At 59.0% G+C, this 27,172-nt stretch overlaps 1 protein-coding gene across 6 annotated transcripts; it reads right to left on the reverse strand.

Annotated features, from left to right (window-relative positions):
- Nucleotides 1-569: 569 nt before the first annotated feature.
- LTBP4 (latent transforming growth factor beta binding protein 4) lies at nt 570-27,172 on the reverse strand. 6 transcript variants are annotated; one of them, XM_060132421.1, is made up of 33 exons: nt 26,985-27,172; nt 25,104-25,162; nt 24,806-24,944; nt 24,208-24,317; nt 19,211-19,402; nt 18,802-19,049; nt 18,623-18,725; nt 18,184-18,258; nt 17,972-18,094; nt 17,248-17,412; nt 16,266-16,415; nt 16,036-16,167; nt 15,268-15,399; nt 15,058-15,183; nt 14,154-14,279; nt 13,414-13,656; nt 12,811-12,936; nt 12,603-12,722; nt 11,750-11,878; nt 11,402-11,527; nt 10,988-11,110; nt 10,643-10,774; nt 9,457-9,588; nt 9,252-9,377; nt 7,726-7,872; nt 6,170-6,433; nt 5,809-5,880; nt 5,408-5,536; nt 5,054-5,200; nt 3,936-4,088; nt 2,584-2,964; nt 2,039-2,191; nt 570-972 (listed from the first exon to the last, which is right to left on the reverse strand). In XM_060132421.1, exons 1-33 carry the CDS (start codon nt 27,131-27,133, stop codon nt 818-820), a joined length of 4,887 nt encoding a protein of 1,628 aa, XP_059988404.1. In that variant the 5' UTR covers nt 27,134-27,172; the 3' UTR covers nt 570-817. The 6 variants fall into 6 exon arrangements, with proteins under 6 accessions (XP_059988404.1, XP_059988403.1, XP_059988405.1 ...); XM_060132420.1 differs by having other exon boundaries at nt 6,170-6,466; XM_060132422.1 differs by lacking the exon at nt 9,252-9,377 and having other exon boundaries at nt 6,170-6,466.

Raw genomic sequence — 27,172 nt, forward strand, 5'->3', positions numbered from 1 at the left:
AGCGAGCTGCAATTAAGGAGCCCGCCTGCCTCAACTAAGACCCGATGCAACCAAATAAACAAATTAATTAACACTAATAAATAAATAAACTTCTTTGGGAAACAGAGGAAATCTGGGGTTCCCTGAGCAAAGAGGGAGCGCCCTGAGCCGGGGCTGAGGCTACCCCAACCCACCCCTTCCTGGGGCCTCATACAGGGGGAAGTGGGGGCTACAGACAGGATCTACTGAGAGGGTCAGGAGTATTAAAAATCCAGAGGTAAGACCTCTCTCGAGATCAGAGAGAGAATGAAACAGGGAGATAGGGAAAGAGAAAGACACAGCAACAGAGACCAAAAGACAAAGACACGGAGAATTAGGCAGAGAAAACAAGCAGAAAGGCAAGGGACAGAAGACAGAGACAAAGAAACAGACATAGGAGAAGAGCAAAGACCAAGGGAGGCAGAGATAGACCAAGTGACAGAGGCACGGGAATGAAGAAGTAGGGACGGCGAGAGGATGTAATTTAGTAGCTCAAAGAACAAACTCTAGAGCCAAAGTTTGAGAAACATTAGGAAGACAGAGACAGAAGATACAAAATAGGTGTTTTTTAATTGAACATTTTTATAAAAAGGAGCGGGAATATGAAGGGGACCATGGGCTAAGCCCGGGCCCGCGGCGTCTGTAGGAAGGGTACTCTTCCTCCCCGTCTGTCCCATCTACCATCCTCTCCTCCGGGTCCAGCATCCCTGTGCGCATGCGCGAAAGCAGGAGGGAAGGTGTGTGCAGCAAGGACCCCGCGTGCGCAGGCGCGGAGTGGGCGGTCCAGGGCTGCTGGGACTCAGGCCCGGGGCCTGGCGGGCGTGCAGTGGTGCGGCTCGTGCGAGGGTGCGAATCCTGGGCGGCAGATGCAACGGAACGAGCCATCCGTGTTGACGCAGCGCGCGTTGACGCAGAGCTGGGCGGCCGCCTCGGCCTCGTCACACTCGTTGATGTCTGAGGAGGGGGGGCATACCAGGAGCGCTGTTCAGAGCTGGGGACCCGGGAGCCCACGTCCCTGGCCCCTGAGGCTCCTGGTGCAGAGGGGTGTGGAGCCTCCTGTTGGAGTGGAATCCAGCCACTACCACCTGTTGGCTGTGTGAGCCTGGGCAGGTAACTGAACCTCTCTGTGCCTCAGCTTTGTGTTCTGTGAGATGAGTGTGGTGGCCCCTAGGACACTATGTTTTTGTTAGAAAAACAATACTAATGATGATATCAACAACAATAAGTGCTTACTCTGCCGGACATTGTTTTAAGTATATTACATGTATTAACTTTATCCTCCCAATAACCCTGTGAGGTAGGTACTGTGCAAACTGAGGCCTAGCGTGAGGAAGCCCCTTACCCCATGTCACACTAAAAGCCCACACTCTTCCCAGGGGGTTCGCAGACCAGCTCACAAAGACCCCGAGTGCCCAGCCCCCTGCCATTTCTTGGCTGTGAGACTTTGAGGAACTCAGTTCTCTTCTCTGAGCTTTACACATAGGCCTCACTGTCATTGTAAATCGATGTTCACGACTCTGTGAAATGGGTTCTACGACTATACTCGTTTTTCAGGTAAGAAAAACTGAGCGAGGGACAGTGACCTGTCCGGGGTCACACAGCAAGCTGCTGGACTGAGCCTGAGGTCTGTCCAGCTCCCCCAGAGTCCCTGATTGTAACCACTCTGCTTCACTACTGTCTGAACTAGGCAGACATAATTCCTATTCGATGGGAAGACTGAAAGCTCTTCAAAGAGGTGAAGCAAACTGCCCGAGGTAGCCCTGGGAGTTCTTAGAAATCACGCCTGCAGGATCCTATCCTTCCATCCTGCTTCAGGCTCAGCCCCAGTGCTGTGGTCGAGCTCCACTTTCCTCCCAGCCTGACCTGTCCTTCAGGCAAGCCCCATCCCTGAGCAAAAATTACTTTCTGCTCGCCACCGGGGCTGGCCCGTCTCCTTGACGTCCCTGATTACCCACCCCTAGTAAAGACTTCCACCCTCTCTTGGTCCCCACCTCCATGCTGGCCCCGGCCCACCCCTCACCGACGCAGGCCATGCGGGTCATGTCCAGGCGGTAGCCGTCGAAGCAGTCGCAGGTGAAGCCCTCGGGGACACGCACACATCGGCCGTGGGCGCAGCCGTCCAGGATCCCGCACTCCTCCGCCTCCAGCCCTTCGTAGGGCCCAGCCTGGGCGCCTGCGGAGAGTGCGGGGACTCCGGGGTTCGGGTGGGGCCGCGCCCCAGGTTCGGTGGGTTCCCTTCTAAAACTGCCCATCCCGCTCCAGGACTCTGGGGGGCGCTGTGAGGCCAGGATGTTTACGTCACTCTGCTCCCTCTAGCTTTCCTTCTGTCCTCATCGCTTTCTAGGTAGGTCTACAGGAATGTCTCTGTGCCTCTTCATCCCTGCTCTCTGTCGCTCTCTCCAATATCTCCGTTTTCCCATCTCTCTGAGCCTGTCTCTCCCGCGGCTTCTCTTCATTTCTGTCTCTGTTTCTCCTCCTCCCCCTCCTTTCCTCCCTTCCCCATCTCCACCTCTCTGCACACCTGGCTTCTCATCTTTGTCCCATCACTCGGGCCGTAGTACTCACCAGCATAGCTTCCACCTTCAGGCGACTCCTCAGGCTCTGGGACGGAGCCACGGGTGTCGCGGGACCGATAGCGCCAGCGGGAGCCCGGGCCGGCAGCTGCAGGAGCCTCGGATTCACCGTAGGGGCCACCATCGTCCTCGAAGTCGGGCATGTCGAAGGGTGGCGTCCCGTAGGGGGCCTCCCGGCGCGCGAAGGGCCCAGGTGGCGGTGGGTAGGGGTCATAGGGTAGGACGGGTGGCAGGTACAACTCAGGCCCGTACGGAAGGCCCTGGTAAGGTGAACCTAGGTCTGGGCCATACTCGTAGGGGAGTCCAAAGCCACCTGGCCGCGGGGGTCCATAGGAGGGGGGGCGCAGCACATTGCACAGGGCCTCAAAGTCATCTGCGAACAGGAGCCAAGCCTAACAATCAGCCCTTGCTTCCTCGGCACCCATCATTCACGTCCCCCCTCGGGGAAGAGAAGCCCGAAGGAGAGGGTGGGGAGGGCCGTGGGCTGAGGCATTAGAGGGGCTTCAAAGGAGGAGACTGGGATTGCAGGCTTGGGGTCAGGGGTTCTGGAGCCAGGACTGAAGTTCTGAGGACTGAGACGGGGATTCCAAGGCACTGGGATCAGGAGTACTGAGGACTGCAGCTAGAAATCAGGGTCCACGTGCTGGAATTTGGGGGCCCATGAGACCTGGGGCTAGGGGCCTACAAAAATGGGATGGAGGTGTTTTAGGGACCAGGACTGGGAAGTACCAGGGGCCTGACGGGTCAGGATGCATGGGAGGGGATCTGAACCATGGGACCTGGAAGGCAGAGGAGCAAGGGCCTAGGATTGGCACTGGTTTCCCAAGGGCTGAGAATTGGGAGACTCAGGGGTTTTTAGAGCCAAGGCATGGAGATCTCTGGAGCTGTGTGTTGGCTTCTTAGGCACCTGGATGTGGGTATCCAAGCCACTGGGACTTGGAGGTTTGCGAGCTATGACCAGAGTCTGTGAGCCAGGATGGCAGGATCTGAGCAACTGGTATTGGAGGTCTAAAGGTCCAGGATGTGGGGGAGGGGTCTCATGGGCTGTCTTGGGCTTCTAGAGACCAGGAGTTGAAGGTCTGAGAGATCAGACCTTAGGACCTTTCGGGCTTTTGGGACTGGAACTATGAGACCTGCTGAGTCAGGCCATGGGGTTTCTGTGGTTGAGGCTTGGAGGTCTTTGGGTTATGACTTGGGGTCTAAGATTTAGGAAAGCACTGGGACATAGGGGTCTGAGGGACCAAGTTTGGGGAGACCTTGGGGTCTACGACTAGGAGTCTGAGGACCTGGATTTGGAGTCTGAGGGGCAGAGTCTCGGAGTGTGGCCCAGGCAGGTGGCAGTACCTGAGTCCTGTGCTGGGCAGAGGGCACAGTCCATGCCCCAGGCCTCGCCGTAGAGGCAGCAGCACTCTGTGTAGGTGGCCTGGCGATCCAGCCGAGGGCGACTGCACACGAGGTCAGCCCCCACTTCCTGCCAGCACACTCCCAGATTGTCGTCTGAGGGCAGAGACAGCATGCATCACGGCGGGAAGACACTCAAGCCCTCCCAAATGCTCGATCTCCTCCCTACTGGAGCAGCCCAGCCATCCTCTGCCTGTCACCACATCCGTCTCAGCAGCTGTGATCTGACTCCCAGAAGTCCTCTGAGTAGCTCCAGATGAGTACGGGGCTCGGTCTGGCACAAGGCTATCATATAGGAGGGTGATAGGGTCTGAGAGGAGGATTCTATCCAAGACTGGCCGCTGCAGGGCTCTGTGACCCCAGGGCAGTTGCTTTCCCTCTCTGAGCATTGTTGAATAGAGTCTCAGGATGTGGGAGGACGTTGTAGGAAAAGGAATTGGGAGGAGAAGAGACTTTGGGTCAGTGGGCAAAAAGAGAGAGAGGACCCAAAGAAATACACACAAACACATCGAAAGAGTCAGAGACTCAAAGAAACACGGGAAAGCAAAGATGCAGAGAGAAACAGACCTAAAAGCAAAGACAGAGGCAGAGAGTGTCAGAAATTCAGAGAAAGGCCTAAAGACAGAAACCCACAGAGGGGTGCAAAGAGACAGAGACCCACAGGGAAATAATAGAAAGCACATTTTTAGCACTTAGTAAGACCAGGTCCCATTCTGTTCTTAAAAATAAAATTCCTCAGAGCCCCCTATAAAGTAGGGGCTATTGCCAATCCACCCACCCAATGTGCAGAAAGGAAGTTGGGGTCCAAGAGGCGATAAGGAACGTGCACGTGTACACAGGGCCAGTAAGTGGCAGGGAGGCTCCTCTACAACCTTCGCCTTTAACCAGGCCCGCTGGCCTCTTGTTCCGAGAGTCAAACACCTAGACCAGAAGCTAAATGGGGCGTGAAGGGGCGTGGCCCGGGTGAGGGCGGGAGGCTGAGCGGGGGTAATGAGGGGCTGGACTGCTTGGGCGAGACCGGGGCGGGGCTAACCGGCGGGGCGGGGCGGGGGAGGGGTTACCGAGGCTCTGGCTCTCGTTGGAGACGCAGCGGCGCCCCGAGCCGTCCAGCACAAGTGGGGGCTCGCACGTGCAATGATAAGAGCCTATGGTATTGACGCAGCGGCCGCCCTCACAGGCTGGCTCCTCGTCCGCGCATTCGTCGTTATCTAGGGAGGCATGGAGGAAGTGATCAAGAAGCAGCCCTCTCCCCTTTCCCATTTCCCCGGTGCATTGACGGCGGGATAGATGGAGTCTAGACTCCAGGAGGGACTTCCTGCTGGTGGTGGCCACATTCCAGAGAGGAGCTGGAGTGGCCAAGGATTGGGGAGAGTCCCAGGCGAGGGTGTGAGTGCCGGTGGAGGTGGGGTTCCTACCGATGCACTCCAGGCGCTGGGCATGATAGTAGTAGCCATTGCTGCAATAACATGAGTAGCCTGGGGCCGTGTTCACGCACACGCCGCTCTTGCACACCTGGTCTCGGAAGAGCTGGCACTCGTCCACGTCTGCGGGAAGGATGGTCAGAGGCACACCCCCCATCAAGAGAGACGGGGGGGGGAGGGGGGGAGGAAGGCCAGGATGTGGGGTAGGCTGGATGGGGGGGGCGGGGGGGGTAGCTGCGGGGCATGATCAGGGAAGAGAAAGACAGAGATGGCAAGAGAGACCCAGAGGGAGAGATACAGAAGATAAGGGTGGGAGGGGGAGAGACAGAGATAAAGAAAACAGAGATAGGATGAGACAGAGCTGGGCCTGGGGGCTGAGGGTGGGCGGGCCTTACCTCTCCGAAGGCTCGGGTCTCCGCTGGGCGCCAGGTAGCCCCGGCCGTGGGGGCACAATGACTGGTATTCAGCTGCACACAGAGACAAGGCTGAGCCCAGACACCCGTGCCCCAGCCCCTGCCTTGGGCCTGCCTGTGCCCACTTGCCTCAGTGCCCACCCTTCACTGCCCAAGTCTACAGCCCCTGTGCCTGTTTGTATCCACCTCTCAGACTCGCGCCCACCTGGCTGGCAGCTCACTCTTGCCCGTGCAACACCAGCACCTCAGTTCCTTGTCCAAATGTGTCCCTTTGTCCCAGTCCCACGTCCACCTATTGCTACCCAAACCTCCGCCCTGTGTCCACCCAGCGGCCCATGCCCACCTGTCTCAGTGCTTGGGCACTGCTGGATGCGGCAGCCGCTGCCCCAGCCCTCACCCACAGTGCAGCAGCACTCCTGCCACGTCACGTTCCGAGCCAGGATGTTGTCACATGCATCCGGAGCTGCCGTGTCGAAGTAGCACTCCCGGCGCCCGCTGCCCACAGGGCCCTGCCTAGGTGGGCTGGGCCGGCGGGACGGGGGTGGTGGGAGCCTGGCTGGCAGACTGGGGCTGGCGGGTACGTGGGGCTGCGGGCCCGGGAACGTGCCTGAGGAGACAGTGTGGGCTGAGCCTCCAGCCCCTATGTTATGGATGGAGAAACTGAGGCCCCCATGTGGCAGAACCGACTCCGCACCTCTCAGCATCTGTCATCATCTCTCTCCCATTCCCACCTCCTCTAATTTCTGTACCTCTTACCTCCCCATCTCACTCTCCCAAGCGTCCAGCCCATCATCCAGTTCAGGTAGGAGAAGAGGGGATTTCCCTGGCCTCCCGGAGGCCTCCCTGGGGCCTCACATCCAACGTGTCCCAATCTGGTCTCAGAATCTTCATACCCAAATCTAGACCTAGGCCTGGACACCTCTCCCTGACCCAGGCAGCCCCACAGCCCATCCACTTCGGCCTCTTGAGCCCCTCTCCCACCTGCCCTCTCCTCCCCTCCCATGGCCCTCGCCTTGGTCCAGCCCTGTCCTCTCTGCTCAGGTCCCAGCGCCACTCCAATCCACCTTCACATGGCAGCCAGAGGAAGTTCCAAAATCTGGTCATACCCCTCTCCTGCTCAAAGCCTTTCCACGGTGCCCGAGTGCCCTCAAGAAGAGTCCAACCTCCTGCCCACGGTAATAAGTCAGTGTGGCCTGGCGCCTGACTCTTTCTGCAGCCTCACTTCTCCCCACCCCTTCCCTTGCTCTGTAGAGCATGTCACCCTGAACTTATTTCAGTCCCTCAAACATGTCAGGTCCTCTCTTGCCTTGCCAGGCCTTTGCCCTTGCTGTATCCTCTGCCCAGAATGCCCTCCCTCATCCACTTCGCTTGGCTTATTTCTACTCATCCTACTACTCTCAGTTCAGACATCCCCTCCTACAGGAAGCCCTCCCTAACTCTCCTTCAAGGCTGGGGAGGCACCTCCTCTGGATTCCCACCACGCCCTAGCCTTTCCCATCATAGGCTTCTTTGCTCTGGCCTGTGCCTCGTCCATCCCAGTCCTGATTCCTCTGGGTTGTTACCATCAGGTTATATTGCTATCTGCCCCCACTGGATTGGGAGGCCCTTGAAGACAGGGTGGTCTCTCCTGGTCACTACTGTGTCCTCAGGGCCCAGAAAAGGGCCTAAACTCAGTGAACGTCTGTTGAATGAAGGAATCTGGTAAAGTCAGAACCAGGATCTACTTCTCCTGACACTGAGTCCCACACCCAGGTTAACTCATGTGTTCTGAAGGCTTTTGTTGTTTAAAACAACAGCATCTAACTGACGGCCGCTGTCCACATCAGGAATGGTTAGATCCCATTATTCTTCTGCGGGGCCGGCAGCCGTCAGTTAAGTAGACATTGATCTCAGTCTCACCAGCAGACGTCCGAGGGGGAACACAGCGCCCAGTCATGGGGTCAAACTCCTCAGGGCTGTTGGGGCAGACACAGAGGAAGGAGCCTTCCACATTCTCACACAGGGCAGCTCCACACACACCCTGTAGCGTTTCACATTCATTCACATCTGTGAACAGGAGACAACAGGGAAGAGGGAGTCAATGGTTGTAAACTTCTGGAATTCCATAAGTCTAAAAGTCTGGGCTTTGAGTATGAGTATTTTAATGGCCCAGATCCCATCATCTGCTTATCTTTTGGTGACAAACCCTGAATTTCCCTTGGGAGCCCTCTGCTCCTCCAACCTATGTTTTGAGCAGGCCAAGAAGATTGCTGCATTTCTCTGATTCAGAGACAGGCAGTGACCAAGCTGGGCCAATCAAAGCCAGTCCTGGGACTCGTTCTAGAAATATGGAGAAAGAGCCTCCCTCTGTAGCCAGGGATGTCAAGCTAAGGATGTCAACCAGAGGTGCTAGGGCCGCTTTTGTCATTGTGAAAAGAGACTCTGCCTGGAAATAAGTGCATCAGAGGATAGCAGAGCTGGGAGAACAGCTAGCCTTGTTACAGTTCCTGGATCCACGTATGCCTCAAGTTCAGATATTTCCCAGGACTTCAGTTTAATGCCCTTTAAACAAATGAAGCCTGTTGTGTTTGCATTTGTCAAAACTAAGTGAACGTATAATTAAGACTCATGCATTGCACTGTATGTAAATTGAACCTCAAATAAAAATATCTGTAAACGCAAATTGAACTCTGGTTAATGACATGCATTATGCACAGAAGAATTTAGGGGGAAGTATATCGAAGCTTGCCATTTAATTTTAAAATTCTATCCAAAAAATTTTGTGGATTCATGGAAAGATGTGTGAGGAAACAAGCATAACCAAGTGATAATAATAGAATATAGATCATGGGTATGCTGATGTTTCATTCTACAGGGCTTTTAGCTTTCTGTATGTTTAGAAAATTTCCTTGGAATTTCCCTGGCGGTCGGTGGGAAGTCCACAGCGCTTTCACTGCCGTGGCCCGGGTTCAGTCCCTGGTCGGGAACTAAGATCCCACAAGTTGCGGGGCACGACCAAAAAAAAAAAAAAAAAAAAGATTCCTAGTAAAATGTTGGGGAAACAATAAAGGATGTTTATGTACACTTAAGATTAGTGCAGTTTTGGAACTTCCCTGGCAGTCCCGCGGTTAAGACTCTGCGCTTCCACCGCAGGGGGCGCGGGTTTGATCCCTGGTCGGGAACTAAGATCCCATACGCCGCGCAGTGTGGCCAAAAAAAAAAAAAAATGAGTGCACTTTTACTACTTTATGCATGCATTTTTAAAGCACGCCCCAAATAAAATCTGGATAAATAGGGGTTCCTGAGTGACACGAAGATGATCTTATATTCCAAGGTCTAAATTCCATACCCCTAAAGTTTACATGCATTCAGATCTATGGAGAGAAGCAGGGCCTGACAACCTCTTCCCCACCCCCTGGCCCCACCCACCCCCTGGAGCCCCGTACCCACGCAGTGACGCCCGTCCCGCGCCCCCTCGTAGCCCTGGTCACAGAGGCACTGGAAGGAGCCAGGCAGGTTCTGGCACATGGCATGGGCCCCGCAGAAGGACCGGTTCCGGCATTCGTCCACATCTGCAACCACCAGACAGTCAGGCCATTGCTGGACCTTCTATCCCCTCCACATCTCACCCATTGCCCCAGGGACACCCACCCTGGCATCCGCCCCCTGGCGTGGGCTGGTAGCCAGGGTCACAGGCCGGTGTGCAGCGGTAGGAGCCAGGGGTATTCTCACAGCGCTGGGCTCCACAAATCCCTGGGCCATATTCCTGGCACTCATCCACGTCTACAAAAGAGTAGGGAGGGGATGGGGGAAGGAGAGGGGAGTCACAGGCCTGGATTCACAGGTTCCTGGTGCTGCTTCCAGTTCCCATGACTGAGAAGTCTCTGAATGTGGTATTCTAGGAGTCTGAGCTTCTAAAAATCAACAAGCATTGATACCTCTTAAGGCCTCGTTACCATTCTCGTTACTCTTCTCCAAATAGCCTAAACATGGTCCCGCCTCAGGGCCTTTGCACTTGCTGTTCCCTCTGTCAGGAACACTCTTCCCTCAGCTATCTGCATGGCTCCCTCCCTTGCTCACTCAAGGGTCTAGGTCAAGCCCTCCTAGCATCCCTACCCCTACTGCCCTGTCATCTCTGGCCATTTATCCTGCTTTACTTTCCTTCTTAAACTCCTTATATCCATGTAGTTATTGGTATGCCGTCACCTCCCTAGAATGCAAACTCCACGTCGGCAGGGATTTGTGCCTGTCTTGCTCCTCATTGTATCCCCAGGGTGTAGAACAGTGCCTGATACACAGTAGGTGTCCCCAAATTGTTTGCTGAATGAATCGAGTTCATATTTACATATTTCTTGTCTGTCTCTCCCCCTAGAACGTCAACTCCATGAGGACAGGGATTCTGTTTTACTCATTTTACTCATTGCCTGTTCTACTGCCACAGGAGGTGCTTAATGAATTCTTGTGGAATTAATGAATGAGGTCCCATGAAACTAGGTTTCCACGAATCGGGGGTCTGGCAACCCAAGAGCCCAAGGCAGTCCGCTGTTATTTCATCTGTTCCACAAAATGCTGACCCACACACCATCCCACCCCCCCCGCCCCCAAATCTGGGCTGCTTCTGGAAGCGAGGCTTAGCCTGTTTCCTGACAGGAGTGTCTTCCCCTATCCTCCTTCCTCCCCTCTACAAAAAAATATAAAGACACGCTGGTGGCTTGTTTCCACCACGATTAGGAGTTAAGTACATTGGTTGGGAGCCCTTTCCCTCCCCTCCCCCCAAATCCGTGAGGCGTGGAGCCGGCTTCTGCCACTCTTCGTGGGGGTGGGGCAGTGGTCTCACCGTCACAGGTGCCCTCAGGGCCTGCGTGGTAGCCAGGGTCGCAGTCGCGGACACAGCGGTAGGAGCCGGGGGAATTCTCACAACGCTGGGACCCGCACAAGGCCGGGCCCCGCTCCCGACATTCGTCCACGTCTGAGGAGGGGAGGCAGGGCAGTCAGATGGGAGAGGCAGGGAGGCAAAGGAAAAAAGGTGGAGGAGTCAAGGAGGGGAGAGTCAGAAGAGGGAGGTGGGAGTCGCAGGAAAGGGGAAGGGAGAAAGCAGCAGAGGAGAGGCAGAGGGGGGAGACAAATGGGGGAGACGAGGAGGCAGAGGGGAGAGGGACCAGGCAGAGGCGAGGCCTCTCACCGAGGCAGGAGGCGAGGTCTGGGCCAGCGCGGTGTCCTGGAGGACAGACGCACTCGAAAGAGCCGTCGGTGTTGGTACAGATGCCGCTCTGGCAGAGGTCCTCCTCGCTGCATTCGTCCACATCTGCGGGACAGTGTCGGAAACCGCAGGCGAATCTCCTTCTTTGCTTAACATTCCAAGCCACGCCCCTCCACCGCCCTTTCCCCGCCCCTCCAGCTCCAAGACCTTAACGCCTTCCCCACCTGCCTTAGGCTCCTCCCTTTCCTGCAAGCCCCACCTCTCCGACGGGTTTGGCTCCATCCTTTCCATTCACTGCCCAACTTATCCAGACTCCGCCCTTTCCCCTTTTGTCTCCCAACTCCGCCCCTCCCTTTCCCCACCCTTTCCCGATCCAGGCCCAGCCTGGGTACGGACCGAGGCAAGAGGCTCCGCGAGGTCCGGGCCGGTAACCGGGAGCACAAGTACAGGCAAAGGAGCCGTCGGTGTTGAGGCACTCGCCGTTGGGGAAGCAAAAGTCGCCCTCCAGGCACTCGTTCACGTCTAGGGTACCCAGAGATAGGGCTGCGGGGTTACCAGACCCGCCCCCGAGACCCAAGCCCCGCCTACAAAGGAGCAACCCTGTCCCGCAAGCCACACCCCGATGGCCGGTTTCTAAATTCCACCTGCAGTCCCTTAGTCCAGCTCCCACCTCCCCACCAGGCTTTACCCAAGGAAGCCAAGTCCCGCTCCCAGGCTGTCCAACCTTTTCCCCGCCAAGCCCACCTGCGCAGGGCCCGGGCCGACCAGGTGGTGCCCGGTAGCCTGGCGCGCAGGTGCAGCGGAAGGAGCCTTCAGTGTTAGTGCAGTGGCCATGGGGGCCGCAGGAGGCGCCCGAACGGCATTCATCCACATCTGTGGGAATGGGGATTTCAGAAGGGGTTCTGTCTAGGAACACCCTGATGGATCCCCTTGGGGGAGAGGGGTCTGAAGAAGGTGATGGGAAGTGTTTGGGGTTGGATATGTGGTGAAGGCTCCATGGCAGAAGTGGGTAGGGGAGACTGGGGTTGGGGGTCCTTGAGTCTGGGTTTCTGGGAACTCCCTGTGCCAGGATCCTGGGGTCAGGTGAAGGGACTCTGGACTGAGACAGGGGTCAGACGTTAATTAGGGTAAGGGGGTCAGGATAATTAGATGGCATTCTGGTGAGTCAGGGGCCAGAGTCTCTAGTCAGGGGTCAGGGTCCAGGATCGTGAACACAATCAGGCCCCAGGGAAGGTACCCTGAGAAGGGGCGGGGCCGTGAAAGAGGCAGGACCAAGCATCACACAGAGTCACGGGCTGCAGTCAGGGCTGTGGTCAGTAGTTATGTTTAGGTCAAATGTCACAGTCAAGTTGAGGGTTCATTGGTCACAGAGTCAGAAGTCACACTCAGGGCCAAGGGTCGTGGTCCCCAAATCAGGAACTGCAGTCTGATCAGGGGTTCATAGTCTAGGTCAAGAATTGCAGTCAGGCTCTGGGGGTTGTGGTCCAGGTAAGGGGATTGAGATCCAGGTTAGAAGGTTGTAGGCCAGGTCAGGGGTCATGATCTGGGTCAGGAGGCATGATGCAGGTTCAAGGTCACACCCAGGGCCTGATCTCACCAGTACATCGGCCATGGTGCAGGTGGTGACCAGCAGGACAGGCCCTGCACTGGAAGGAGCCAGGTGAGTTCACACACTCCTGCCCAGGACATGCCAGGTGCTTCTCACACTCATTCACATCTGGGGAGCAGAGGAGAGGGTGGCTTTGGAGGAGTGGCCCAACGCCCCCCTCACCCATCCACACTCCTCCCTCCCTCCCCGGCCTCACCCTCGCACTCAGAGCCGGTAGCACTGGGTTGGAAGCCCGTGGGGCAGACGCACTGGAAGCTGCCTTCTGTGTTCTCACACCGGCCATAGGTGCAGGGCAGGGGGCTACGGGCACACTCATCCACATCTGGGGCACAGGAGACCAGTGGGGCTGAGGAAGGGGCCTGGACCCATTGCCATCACCACCCACCCCAACATTCTACTCTGGAGGAAGCGTCCTGGACTTTGTTCAGGCTGCTCCCTCCTCCCAGAAGGACAGACCCTTTTGTTGTTGCCCCATTAATGGTCTCTCCAGCTGCCAGGATGCGGCTAAGGCACCACCTCCTGCATGTTGCCTTCCCTGACTCAGAGTTGTCCCCGCCTCAGGGTTCCCACAAGCACGAGGGTATCATCCAAAAAACGAGGAGGAATGGAGGGCACCCTCATATGTGGAGAAAGGGGAGAAGATGCTGGAGCCAGCCCCTCCCCAGCCCCTCAATACCCCCAGGCCTCTGTCCCTGTCCTCCTTCACTGAGCCTCATCACTCTGCCTCTCTGTCTCCCAAACCTGTCTCCAGTCCCTACAGCAGATGGAGGTGAAGTGGCTTTGGGCTCAGCGCCCTCACCTTGGCAGGGGGCCCCCGGCCCATGGGAGTGGAAGCCAGCAGGGCAGGCACAGTGAAAGGAGCCTGCTGTGTTGTCACAACGGCCTGGCCCACAGGGTGGTGGCTCCTGGGCACACTCATCCACATCCTCTTCACACGCTGAGCCCCGGAAGCCAGCCGGGCACACACAGTGGAAAGAGCCGGGCAGGTTCTCACAGAGCCCTCGGCCGCACAGGCCTGGGCTCTGGATGCATTCATCCACATCTGCTCAGAGCAAGGGGCCAGGTCATACCTCCTCTAGGCCCCTTCTGCCCGCCCCCCCCCATGCTCTATTCTACCTCCCTGACCTCCATCGCTCTGACCTTCCACCCTCCATCATTCTGCCACCTTATCTGTCATCATGCTAACTCTATCCTCCATCCCTCTACTTCCTCAGTCCCTGTTAAGCTGCTTGTCTGCTTCCTAGAACTCTGTCTTTCTAGTCCGTATCAGTGGGCCTCCTTAAACTCTGTCCTCCATAACTCTACCCCTTCCCCCATTAATGACGTCTCCATCCCCCATCCCTCTGCTTCTCCATCCTCCATGACTCAGCCTTTCTGTTTTCCAACACTTGGCCTCTCCATCCCCAACAGGCTGCATGTCTGGTTCTCAGAGCCTGGCCTCTTTCTCCCGTCAATCAGCCTCCCTCTGCCTCATTGCTCGGTATCTCCATCCCTCACCACTGCCGCTCTACCCTTCCCCCTACATGCCCAATCCCTCACCCTGGCAGCTGGCTCCGTGGGGCGCAGCCTGGTACCCAGCGGGGCACACGCACAGGAAGCTGCCTGGCGTGTTCTCGCAGCGCCCACGGTCACAGGGTGGCGGCACGCGGTGGCACTCGTCCACGTCTGCGGGCACAAACCGCGTGGCTGGGACTGAGGCAGACACTCCGCCTCCTCGCCTCCCCCAGAAGGCCTGGGGAGGCGGGGAGGCGGCGAAGGCAGGGGCGGAGTCAAGCTTCGGCCAGGGCCAGGCCGAGGCAGGAGCCAGGGGCGGTAGAGGGGCTCGGAGGGGCTCGGTTTAAGGCTGAGGCGGAGCGTCAGCGGGGAGGACAGGACAAGAGTTGGGGACCCAGCTTGGGCAGAGGCAGAGAGGAGGACCGTGAGGGGGGCAATTTGGGGAGGGCAGGGCCTGGGGAGGGCAAGGGCGGGAAGAACAGCTTTGGGGACCGAACAAAGGGAAGGCAGGAGCGAGGGAAGGGGTGGTTCGGGGACGGGGCACTGGTGTGGCAGGGTGGAAAATCAGGAGTCATGGTGAGTAGATAGGTTGCAGCAGTTGTGGGACAGGGGAGGGGCCTAGGAGAGGGCAGGAGCTAGTCTGGAATATTGAAGGGGCGGGGCCAAGGGAGGGCGGGGCCAAGGGAGGGGCGGAGCCGGGACCCAGTCAAGGAGAGGGGCGGGACAGTAGTACGGCAGGGACTGGCCCCGACGGGAAGGGCCGGCTGGGCCGGAAAGAGGCAGTGGTGGGGCCGAAGTGAGAGCGGGAGCTGGTTTGGAGACGGGGCCAGGGGCCAGGCCAAGGCAGTAGTTGGGCTGAAGGGGCGTGGGGAAGAGTGCGAGGGCGGGAACTGCTCCAGAGGGAGAGCTGGAGCGAGACCCCAGCTGGGGTGGGGCCTGGATTTCTCACCCAGACACTCCGCACCCCGCGGGCCAGCTCGGAAGCCCGGCCCGCACACGCAACGGAAGCTGCCTGGCGTGTTTTCGCAGCGCCCGGGAGCACAAGGCGTGGGAATGCGGCGACATTCGTCCACGTCTGAGGGTACGGAGGGGTCTGGTCAGGAGGTGACAGGGTAGAGCCGCCCGCCCCGCCTCCGTCCTCCCCCTCGACCTGGCTCACCAATGCAGCGCATGCCCTGCGGGCTGAGCCGGAAACCGGAGTCGCACGCGCAGGTGTAGCCACTGGGCCGGGGAATGCAGCGTCCCGGGCCGCAGACCTGGGGATTACGTTGACACTCGCCTGCAGAGGGACCTGCGGGGGTCCAGTGAGCCAGGGTTCCCCCATTTATCAATCTTCTGTCCCTTTCATCCCAGTACAATTCCCTCAGATCCTCTGCCTAAAACATCCTCCCGGATGTCCCTCCTCGAGCCCAGTCTTCCCCCTCTGATGTCGCTCTCCTTTATCATGGGACATTCTCATCAGATCCTCTGCCTGAATCCTCCCATAATGCCACTCCAAAGTCTTCATTTTTTAATAACTTGCTCCCCAGTCTTCTGCCTGAGATATGTTCTTAGTGTCCTCCGTGAAAAATAATTATTTGTCTCACGTTAACTGAGCACTTACTATGTGCCAGATACTTCAGAGGCAGCTTGCTGAATCCTCACAATGATCCGCATTTTATAGATGAAGAAACTGAGCCTCAGGGAGGTTAAATTGACCTTCCCAATTGACAGAGAACTTGCACCCAGGCTTGCCTGACTCCAGCTCCTGATGTAACCACCACCCCACCCTTCAAACCTTTATCTTTCCCCACCCATTCCTTAACTCCTCTGGCTGTCACATCCTTATCTGTTCTATTGTAGAATCTTCACTTTGCAGCCCCTCACCCCCACCCCGACCTCCTGCCTGTAGTACCGCCATCAATGCCCCTGATTCCCTCTACCGCACCTGACTCAGGGATCTCCGGACCAGTCCAGGCAGGGATGCTGGGCAGGGGAAGCTCAGGGCCCGGACGGGGCTCTGGCCTCGGTTCTAGCCGTGACTCAGGCCGGGGTTCTGGGCGGTGAGTGGGCAGAAAACCTGGTAAAGAAGGGCTGTCAACAGTGGAGACCTGGGTTTGGGTGTCCCCACTCATCTCCCCTTGGAGACAACACTCCCTCCTCCAGAAACCAGCTCACCTGTGCGTGGCCGGGAGGTGGAGGATGGGGCACGGGGCTGGCTGAGGGACACTCGGGGTGGTTCCTGGCCCAGGGGTCTGGTGTTGTAGCGGAGGTCAGAGGCCGAGTAATGGTAGCCAGGGCCAGCTGGGCAGATCTCCCGAAAACCCTCTGGACACAGGAAAGGGAAGAAGATGGGCAGAGAGAGGGCAAGAGAGTAGGGGGGAATGAGAGGGAAGGGGGGTGAAGGAGAGAGAAAAGGGGGGCGGCTAGGGTCTGGCCTTGACCGTGGGTAGGGCTTAGCCTGGGAGTGTGTTAGGGGTTTGCGTTGTATGCTGAAATGGGGTCTAAGATGACTGGGGGGACCTGGGGTCTGAGAGCATCTGGGGGGAGTGTAGTCTAAGGGAATTAGACCCAGGGATGTTCTGGCATGAGGGTAGGGTGGACATGGGACCAGCTTCAGGCCCCAGTGGCCAAAGAATGGGACACCTCAGAGGCTAAAGGCGGGACCAAGGATGCTTTTCCCTCTTTGGGATGATGGCAGGGACCGGAGTTGAGGGCAGGGTCTGGTTTGGTGTCTACAGGGAGGTTGAAGGCCAGGAAACAGTCAGGTCCATTGTGGGGTCTGGTTTTATGAAGAAGCAAGATTGCCTGGGAGGTGTCTCCGGGAGGGGCGTGTCTGGGGCGGGGCCCAAGGCGGAACCTAGGTTGAAGGCAGTGTCTCAGAAGCTGGGGAGGTGGCCAGAGCCTGGGAACAAGGTTGGGTAGGCAGCCTATCTCAAGGGCTAGGGGAGGTCGAGGCTGGGGGTGACGCTCGGCAGACACAGCGTAACTTCAAGGTCATGTGCAAGCCAGGGTGGCGTCCAGTCTGAAGATAGGCTGTCTCAGATGCCGGGTGCGCGGCCAAGGCTAGGGCCCAACCCGGTTGGAGGCGCTGGGGGCGGAGCCTAGAATGGGGGCTGTTTATGTCAAGTCTAGAGAAAGGCGGGCAGGAGGCGCTCACCTGAGCCAAAGGGTGGGCAGAGCTGGCAACCCCGGCCCCAGGCTTTGCCTACGCGGCTGCAGCAGCAGATCTGTTTGGTGATGTTGCGTAGAATGGGCAGCGAGCAGCCGCCGTCCCGGAGCACGCGGAAGCAGGGCCCCTTGGCCTCTGAGATCACGTGTTGGGCTGGGGGTGGGGGAGGAAATTCTTCAGGGCGGGGTTGGGAGTGTAGTGGGACTAGGGGATCTGGGAGGTAGAGGAATGGTCCCAGGGAGGGTTCGGTGGGTGTGAGGGGCATTTGGGAAAGCTCTGAGAGAGTCTGAGGAAGAGCTGAGGGGTCTGGGAGGTCTGAAAATGGTTTGGGGCTTGAGGAGAGTCTGAGGGGTGAGTGAGAGAATCTGGGAAGGATCTCAGGACCTGAAGAAGGTCTGGTGGTCGAGAGAGAGAGGAGGAAATTTGGGGGCTTGAGAGGAGCTGATGAAAGTCTGGGGATCCTAATCCAAAAGGTTTGAGGGGTTCTTAAAGGAGCTGAAGAAGGTTCAGGGAGTCTGAGGGTGAATGAGAGTCTGAGATGAGACGTTCTGAGGGGGATCTAGGAGTGACTGGGTGAATCTGGGGTCTGGGAGCATCTGGGGGGAGTGTAGTCTAAGGGAATTAGACCCAGGGATCTGGGATAGACCCAGGGATACCCTCTGGCATGAGGGTAGGCTGGACATGGGACCAGCTTCAGGCCCCAGTGACTCACAGATGCAGCTGCTGCGGGACGAGTCAAGCAGAAAGCCGTCGGGGCACACGCAGGTGTATCCGCCATGCGTGTTCGCACACTCCCCGTGCTGGCAGCGCCCGCCAGTCTCACACTCATCCACATCTGCGAGGGAAGGGGTGGTTCCAGTGGCGTCAGGGGCAAGCTCCCAGCCAGCCCCGTCCCAAGCTCCTCCCACGCCTGCCCCAGCTCACCTTCGCAGGACCCATTAACCCTTTCAAAGCCAGTTGGACACGGTCCATCGGGGACGCCCACTTGGTCGGAGTTACCTGTAGAGAGAGGAGAGGGTTGGGCCGGGGCGCGCGGAGCGAGATGGAGTGGGCGGGGACGAAAATGGGGTGGGAGGAACTAAAAGGTGTTGAGTGTGGTTTGAGTGCAAGGTCAGCCTTAGGTTGGCGATCTGCATGAGTAGGCCTGTGGCACAAAGGCCGAGTGAGAACAGGGTAGCCAAAGTCAGAAAGTGGGGTGGGTGGTCCCAGACGGTATGGGTAGGTCTAGACTGGAAATGATCCCCACAACGGGTAGGCATGGCTAGAATTTGTGTAAGGGTATATCTATGGGCAGAGAACAGGAAGCAGCGGGGTTCTCACTCCTCCCCAGCTCCGAGCACCTCGGGGACATCCTGGGGCTTACCCAGGAGCTCCGAGCACGACTGACAGTCGTGAACGCCCCAGGCCAAGCCGGCCCCTCTGCAGCAGACTTCCTGCGTCCGGAGCCCGGGCAGCGGGGACGCACACTGTGGGGAAGTGTAGGGTGAGCGCGCCCCCGCGCGGTGGCACGCTCCGGGCCCCTCCCCACCGGCCTCCTCTCACTTCGCCTCCGCGCAGCTCCCGAAAGCAGTAACCGAAGCCCGAGGCGTCCGAGTAGCCGTCCTCGCGCGGCGCGCTCTGTGCCAGCACCGTGTAGGGCGCTGCCGCCTCCGCCCGAGCCGCCGCCTCCGCCCGCGCCACTGCCTCGGCGTCCGACTCCTCCCAAGGGCCGGACACACGCTCCACCTGGTGCACCACCACCGACGCCTCCTGCGGGTGCTCCACGTGGACACTCACCATAGACGCCACGCCTGGAGAGAGGCACGGGGTGGGGGGCAAAGTGGGAGTAGGAATGGGGGAAAGGGCGCGCTGGAGAAGGGTACTTAAGAGAAGGTAGGAAAGATGGGAGTCAAAGGAACGGCAAGGTGGTGGACAGAGGGGGCGGAGGGGACTCCGGCCGCACTTTCCTCACCATGCTCATCGTCACGGTGGTTGGCCAGTGGCATGGTGTACACAGAGCGGGTGAAGCCTGGCATGGCCGGGGCCGGGGGTCGGGCGCCCGATGAGTGCAACTGGCAGAACTTGCCAGCGAAGTCCGGGGGACAGAGGCAGCGGTCAGGCTTCACGCACACACCTCCGTTGTGACAGATCAAGGGACACAGGACTAGGGGGAGAGCGAGGACACTCAGGGCCGGCAACCCTCCTTGCATCGCCCCTGGGACGAGCGCACTCAAACGAGCTCAGTCCCTAACGTTGTAACTACACGCTCAAAGGTATCACTCAGTTCAAAGTCGTTCCGCCATGAGCTGTCTTGAGTCATCTCCCCCTTAACCCTGGCCACTTGCGTTGGCTGGGTCCAGTCGTACAGCCCTTGAAGGTATAGCTCCGCCCACTGGGTCCACTCGCCACGCCCTCCAGCTCCTTTTTCACTTTCATTTCACCCCGCCCTCCCTCTCGAGTCCCACTTTCTGGCCGAGTCCACGGCGTACCAGCCCCGCCCAGACAGCGTTGTACCCGCCCGTAGGCTCAGCCCCGCCCACTCTAGCTCTTGCCTTCGCATTTAGCACCGCCCATCTTTTACTGTTCAGCCCCTCAGACCCAGCGCTGGTCACTTCCATTGAGCAAACCCACATTTTGCCACTCCCTGGCACTACCCCTTGCTCGCAACTCCGTCTCCTTACCATTCTAGGCACGCTCACACCCCGTCCGGCAGACTCCACTACGTTCAAGCTCCGCCCACAGGCTGTGCGGTTCCCCCCCCTCCCCTTCTACGCACCCTGCCCACATCACCTTCTTCTACCCGAGGGATTGTAAACCCCGCCTATCAAGGCGTCTAACCTGCTGCCTTTAGCCCCACCCACCTTCCTTTCCTCAAGTTAATTTGCCCTGGCTCACTCGCTCACGCTCCTCTCACCCCACCTCCCGGCTATCTGGACGTCCTAGCCACCCCCCGCCCCCCGCGCTTTGTCTCCTCCCACCTCCCCTTGGCTCCGGCTCTCCAGTTCTAGCTCTGACTTCCCGCCTCCAGTAGCCCCGGGGCGGGGGCCAGCGGGAACGCGCCTGCTCTCCCCTAGGCGCGCCCTCGCTGGGCCTCAGGCCACCTCTGGGCGGGGCACTACCAGCTGTGCGGCGGGGTAAACAAAGAGGGGTGCGGCGGGGGCAGGGCGGCGGCTCCTCATTCCAGACCCTTGGGGAGCCCCGGGCCCGCTGAACCAAAGAAGGCCGGACGTATCTTGCGAGGGCACCCCCTCCCTTTCTCCCCAGGGGCTGCCGAGAACAGCTGGAGACAGCTGTGCGGAGGGCAGGAAGGGGGCAGGCGGCCGGGGCCGTCCAGGAAGGCGTGTCTGGGATTCTGAGCCACACACTGGAGACAGGAAAGCATAGAGGGAGCCCCCTCAATTTATAAGGGTAAAGAGACTGCACTCCTGGGAGGAGATCAGTTAGAAGGCAGCACTCGGGGGTTCAAAGACCACTGGAGGTTTCTGGAACAGAAAGGGAGCCTATCCCAGAGGAAACGGTGGCACCCTTCAACAGAAGGAATCCCTTAAGTCCTTTTGGGGAGAGTTACCTAAAAACAGGACTCTAGTGTCTTCTAGGGAATGGCCAATTTGAGGGTGCTGAGAACAAAGTTTAGATGGAGAAGTGGGATTCTTGGGAGTCCCCAGCCCAAGAGAGTCTCAATTGTCTGGGAAGACTGTAAGATACTGTGGAATGCCCCCTCCCCTCTCAGCTAAGGGATTAGGTACCCAAGACTTTTTGATTAATGGCTGCTTGGGGGAAACACAGTATCTGTAGTCCTCTTGGGAGGATCACTGATCAAGACCAACTCTGGGTTTCTCTGAAGACAGACGGATCAGAAGTTCCTGGGGAGGGAGTCAGCTGGAAGGGAAGGACTTGGATAGACAGGAATAGGGATCACTTGGAAATAGAAGAAAATAGGAACCTTTTGTGGGAAGAGAATTCGACTAGGGAGCAGAGTTATCACTGTATAGAATCTGTAATCCGGGGTTTCCCCTGGATGTGGGGAGGAATAGCTGAGGGACAAAACTAGAGTTCTCTGGTGAGGGGCACAGTCTGGGGAGATTACATCAGAAGAATGTGAGGGAATTTCACTGGAGGGGCTGGTCTCCAGAGTCTGTTGATAGCGGTGCAGAGGGGCTTAGGGCGTGAGGGCAGAGACTCTGGGCTCCCCTAGTTAGAGGAGTCAGGCCAGGACTCCAGGGTGCTCTAATAGGGGTCCTTAATTAAGTGGCAGGGCTAGGAGAGGCTTAACTAGGAATCAAGATTCCAAAATAGGAAGGGTCTCTGTTGGGGCGTTGCGGGTGGTAATCCAGTTAAGTCTGGGGGCATTGCCTAACCTCCAAAGACACTTGTCTGTCTTCTCTCATCCTGAATGTAGGCCCCCCCCCAGCACCCTGAGGGCCTCCACACCCAGGGCGGGCCGCTAGACGGGCACAGGCAACTCCATGTCCCACACCCTTGGAGGGATGAGGGGCTGAGGACATCCAGGTCCTCCCAAGGTCAGCCCCCTTCACAGACCCCTCCTTGTGCCTCCAGGGGCTTGGCACCCGCCTGGGCAAGGCTCCTGGCACACGCCCGTTGAGGCTGGGCCGGGAGGGAGTGAAGGAAGGAGGGAAGAAGGGGAGGAGAGAGGGAGTGGCAGCGGGCGGGGGCTCAGGCGGGAGATGAGCTCACGCCGCCGGCCAGGGCTGGGTTGGCTGGGAGCCAGGCTGGGCGAGTTCTCCGGCGCCAGGGGCCCCCACTCCCCACTCCAGAGGGCCTCTGGGGCTGGGGGCAGGTAGGCCCAGACCCTGAGAGCCCACCCACCACCATACCCTGGGGCCAACAGGTGCCCCCCCCCACCAAGGGCTCTCCATCTCTAGGGGAGCCGGGTGCGCACACTCCTTCTGTCCCCTCTGCCCCCAGGGGGCGCCTTTTCCACTAGGCCTCCTGCCTGGATTGCTCTTCCACGTGCGACCCTTGCAACTCAGGGTCCTGCAGAGACCCTCCTTCTACGAACTCTTTCCCTCTCAGCTCTCAGGATCAACTTTCCACACCCCAATCCCCCTCCTCACAGGCACTCCCATCCTAGACTTTCCTAATCCGTCCCACCCAAAGAAGCAGAAAGTGGAAACCCCCCCATGGCCCTGGATTTCTCCCTTGGACTCTGGGGACCCCTTACTCACAGTCACAGAATTCGGACCCCTTTCCCCCAAGACCCCAAGCCCCTCAATTCTGGTATTCCCCACTTTGACTCAAAGGCACAGCAGTCAGCCCCCAATCCCCTCATATGGGACATCACAGGTCCCTGAGAACCCTCATTGCTTGCGAAATCAAGACCCTCAGGACCCAACCCCAAAAGCCAGGAATTTGAGGCTCTCTTCCTTAAATAAGCCAGGGATTCCCCGGCACTACTGCGTAAGGAATCTGGACTCCCGCGCCCTGGGGACTGTCTCCCCCATCCCCGGGAATCCTCCTCCACCCGGGGAAGCCCTCCCTCGGGACCACCACCCCGCACTCACAGGCGCGGAAGCCGGGGCCCCCCGGGGCCGCCCCGCCGGGCGCGCCGCTGTCCACGCTGGTGGCGTTGCGGGGCGCGCAGGTCGGGGTGCAGCGGGGGCCGGTGGGCCCATGGACGCAGCTCAGGCCGCACACGGCCGGGGTGAAGCGCACGCGGAGGCGCTCTCGGGGCCGACCCAGCCCGGGCTGCGGCCGGAGCAGCGCCAGCAGCACCAATAGCGACACCCAGAGCAGCCGCGCGCCGCCCGCCATGGCTGCAGCGCCGCGCTCCGCCGCGCCGCCGCCCCAGCCCGCCCGAGGGGCCCGGCCGCGCCCGCCCGCCCGCGGGGGAGGGCGGCCGCGCCCCCGCTCAGGCCCCCCCCTCCCCACCACTCCCTCCCCGGCGGCCGCGCGGGGGCGCGTGGGGCCGGGCGCGCAGCCAGAGGCGCGCAGGCTGGGCGCTAGACTCGCAGGGGGGAGGGGGGCGCCCCCTCTGCCCCCGCCTCGCACCAACAAGTGAATGGGGCCCGCAGGGGAGCGACGGGGAAGGGAACAGGTGGGGGCGGGTCCGTTTCCCCCCCCCAGACAGGGCTGAATCCATAAAGAGGAAAGAGTCGTGGGGGCCGCATTTGGGGAGGAGGCTAAAGGCTGTCTCTCTTAGTCACAGAGGAAGGAGCTTCATCTGGGTAGGCGGCTGTCATGGCACATCTGGGCAGCCAGGTGGCACAGCTGGGGGAGAGAAGGGTCGGTGCACCTGGGCACATGAAGGAATTGGGGGTTTAGATGGTGGGCAGAACGCTGGAGGGGCACATTCGAGGACGCAGTCACATCTAACCAGGACCCTCACACCTGGTAGAAGTCAGAATGGATTAGGGGAAACGGTGGATTGAAACTGTGGGCGGGGGTCTTCACATCTGGCCGGAGGTCCACATCTGGAAGACTTTAGGGAGGAGGGGACACATCTGGGCTGAAGGCCACAGCTGGAGGGGGACTTCTGAGGGTGGTTGAGACTAGGGGGTGTGCTAGCCCCGGGGCCGAGAGCCGGAGCGGGAAGGCAGGAGGACGGTCGGGAAAGTAGTGGGAGGCCTTTGGCCCCTAGCCGCCCCGCAGTTTTGGGCATTCGGTAACCAGGCAGGCGCCAACCCGCACAATCGCTTTTGTTGTCTGGGCAAGTTCGGCCGCTTTCTCTGCCGGGAGAGCGCCCCCCTCTTCGGCCGGCAGTGGGGAGCCCGGACGCTTGGTTTCCCGGCCCCACCCCCGCGGGTCAGCGCCTCTGGCCAGCGTCTGGTCCTGTCCCGGACTCACCTCTCGCTGCCGGACGCCGGGGTCCCTAGAGGGGGCTGCGTCCTGGGGAGGGGTGCTGAGCTACAATGGGGGGCGGCTAGGCGGCGGCTGGACCGTGGGAACCAGACGGCTTTATCTGGCCCGGAACCCCCCGCCCCCCGGCGGAGGAAGGGCGGATGTTCTTACCCCGGGACTGGCCGGCAGGGGCTCGCTGTGGGGGCCTCCTTCTCAGCAATGCCCGGGCCCCCGGCCCGCGGGGCCGCCGTCGCCTCAGCAGAGCTCGGGCTTCCTGCAGCCTGGGTGGGATGGGGCAGAGAAGGAGCTGTCACCGCGGTTTGGCTGACGCCCCCCCCCTCCCCGCGACTGGAAGAGACCTCCCACACCAGGAGGTCTCCCAGTGGAGGCTCTGCGACCCTCCCCCCATCTCTTTATGGGGACCAGGCCTTGAGCGTTCGTTGGAGGCTTGGAAGAAACAAAGTCAGTGGGAGAAACAGAGATGAGGAAGGGAGAGAGAGAAGAGAGACACAGAGGCAAAGAGACAGGTAACTATGGGAGAAAGAGACAGACGGAAATAACAAATAGAGAGAGAGGAACATGGAGACAGAGACAGAGAGACAGAAACTGAAAGACCCAGAGACAGCGATTGGCGAGAAAAGGAGAAACAGAGACACAAGTGGATAGAAAGAGAGAGCAAGGGAGAGGAGACCCAGGGAGCAGAGAGAAAGATGTGCCAGAAATGGTGGCAGAGTTGGGAGCACCTAGAAGGGGCGGGTTGCACACTCACGTCAGTGGCTGCCAGTTAAGGGACACCTGTTTCTTCCTCACGCTGAGGCTGGGGCTTGACAGCTCTGGGGGCACTGGAGTCAGGCACCACTGAGGACCTGCACACTTTTTGGGCCGGCAGCTCTGGACCCTGCAGGAGGCTTCAGAGACAGCCAGGGACTAAGTGGAAAAGGAGGCACAACTGAGTTCCTCTTTCATCCAGCTCTGCAGCTGGGATGAGGGGTGAGGAAGGGAGACCCCAGCTCCTCTGCTCCTACCACCTGTCCCCTCCAACCTATACCTCGCCTACAAGAACCCACCTCTGAAGCAGCGGCTCCTCCTGGGCGATCGGCCTGGGCAGCAGCGACAAGCAGCAACACTATAGATAGAGGGATGGAAGTCACTCAGGCCCCTAGCACTGTAGAACTCCCCAAAGGAAGGCAATGAGGGATAGGGGAGGGAAAGCCAAGATGAGGTTTGAGGGCGCTCGAGATTGATGTGTGACCAATCTGAGGCACTGTGCTCGATGCCTCAGTTTCCCCATCTGTACAATAGGAGGCAAACTGGTTTAGGCTCTCCAGGGATAAAGGTCACAGCAACCTCACGTTTATTTTTCTTCTGAAGTGTTTGAGGTAAGGTATTATTGGAAAAGACATTTAAAAGTCTTTTTAAAATTATTTTAAAGAAAGAAGAAGACTTAAAGAGGATTTCTAAGCGCACTTCCAAGCCCGATCTGGGAATCTAGAACCCCGCCCTCCCCGCACTTCCCTGTCCTGGACTCAGCCGTCATCCCGCGATTGGCCGGCAGATGGCGCCACTCCACAGGCCTCAACGGCTGGGGAGGGAGGTCCTCCTTTGACTATGGGTCCAGCAGGGTGCAGAGGTGGAGGGGGATACAGGAGCCACAGCCCAGTACTGGGAATCCCGAGGCCTGAGTTCTAGCCCCTTCCTGCCCTTCCACGTTGTGTGTCCTGCAGCCAGAGTCTCCTGGTCTATGGGTCTCAGTTTCCCGCCTGACCAGGAGGAAGGAGTCGTTCTTGGAGGAATCTCCGCGCCGGGAGGGTCTCAGATTCTGGCTGGCGGAGCCCTCAGCTTGGGCGCAAGTGCGTCGCAACCAAGGGGCCCCCCAGACAAATCCATTATCCCCAGGCTAAGGGGGACGAGGGACGAGGCCGCGTGCGCCGGCCTGGAGAGAGGGGCAGCAGGGGGATGCTGCGAAGGGGACGTCGGGCGTATGGACTCTTTTTAGATGTGTGGGGCCCAGTAGGGGAGGAGGCCGCCCGGGTGGGAGCCTTCCGGACCCCCGATCCTGCAGTCATCCCTCCCGCCTTTTCTCCGGGTTAACCCCTTCCCAGCCCCGCCCCCGGCGCGGCTCGGGTTACTAAACGCATTCGCAGAGACGGAGGCGGGAGCTGAGCCCGGGGCCTTTGTAACGGAGCGCTGGGCCGCAGGGCGGGGGTGGGGGTGGGGGGGTACTGGGCAGACTGTTTCCTTCGATCTCGTCACCCGTAGACAGGAAGAGTGGCTATAACCCCCTAAATCTATAGGAAATTCTGGATTTCTTGCCGCGAAATCACTGGTACCCCATTCAAGCCTGGAATCCGCTAATTCTAGGAAACTAAAGCACCCCCCCAACCCTCATGAAATCTGAGGGCCCCCCATCTCCGCACAAATTTCCACAAGCCCCTCCACCATCAACCCAAAACTCCACGTCTTCCTCATTCATTAGGAAAAGGTCTCTTAATTAGTTCAGGCCTCCCCGCCCCCCAGAAAACCAGGACATGTCAACTCCCCCTTAAAGTGCCCTGATAACCTCCCATACTCTTCCTCCTTAAGCACCCAGTTAGTTTGGGGGACCCCCATCCCAGCTCGGCCCCACCCATCTATCATCTTAGGAGAACTCAAAGCCCCATCCCCGTATAAACTGGGACCCTTCTCCAAATAAACTCTAGAATTCCCTGGAGCCATATCCGTCTCTACCACACGGGAGGGGAATCCCTCCCCTCAAAATCTCAGTACACTTCGGATTCCAACCCCTACAAAGTAGAGGGCCCTAATAAATTCAAGAGCTCTGGTTCTTCATCCTTATCACGAAGCAGTGGGTTCACATTCCCCTAAATCCGAAAGTCCTGGTCTTCCTAGACCTCCAGACTTATTGGGTAGAGGCGGCACAAGGACGAGGGGGCCGCAGCGGGGCTTACCCGGCCGGGCGGCCCGGGATTACCGCAACCTCGACGGCCTGGCTGGGGCTGGGGCCGGCGGCGTGGGCGGCGGAGGCGGCGGCTGCAAGGAGAGACAGCAGCAGCACCAGCAGGAGGGGGCGGCGGCCGCTGGGGCCAGGCAGCCGCATCGTGTCCGGCGTGGAGTCGCGCTCCAGGCGGCCAGTCTG

This window comes from Lagenorhynchus albirostris, chromosome 19, assembly GCF_949774975.1.
Source record: "Lagenorhynchus albirostris chromosome 19, mLagAlb1.1, whole genome shotgun sequence".
Taxonomy (NCBI): domain Eukaryota; kingdom Metazoa; phylum Chordata; class Mammalia; order Artiodactyla; family Delphinidae; genus Lagenorhynchus; species Lagenorhynchus albirostris.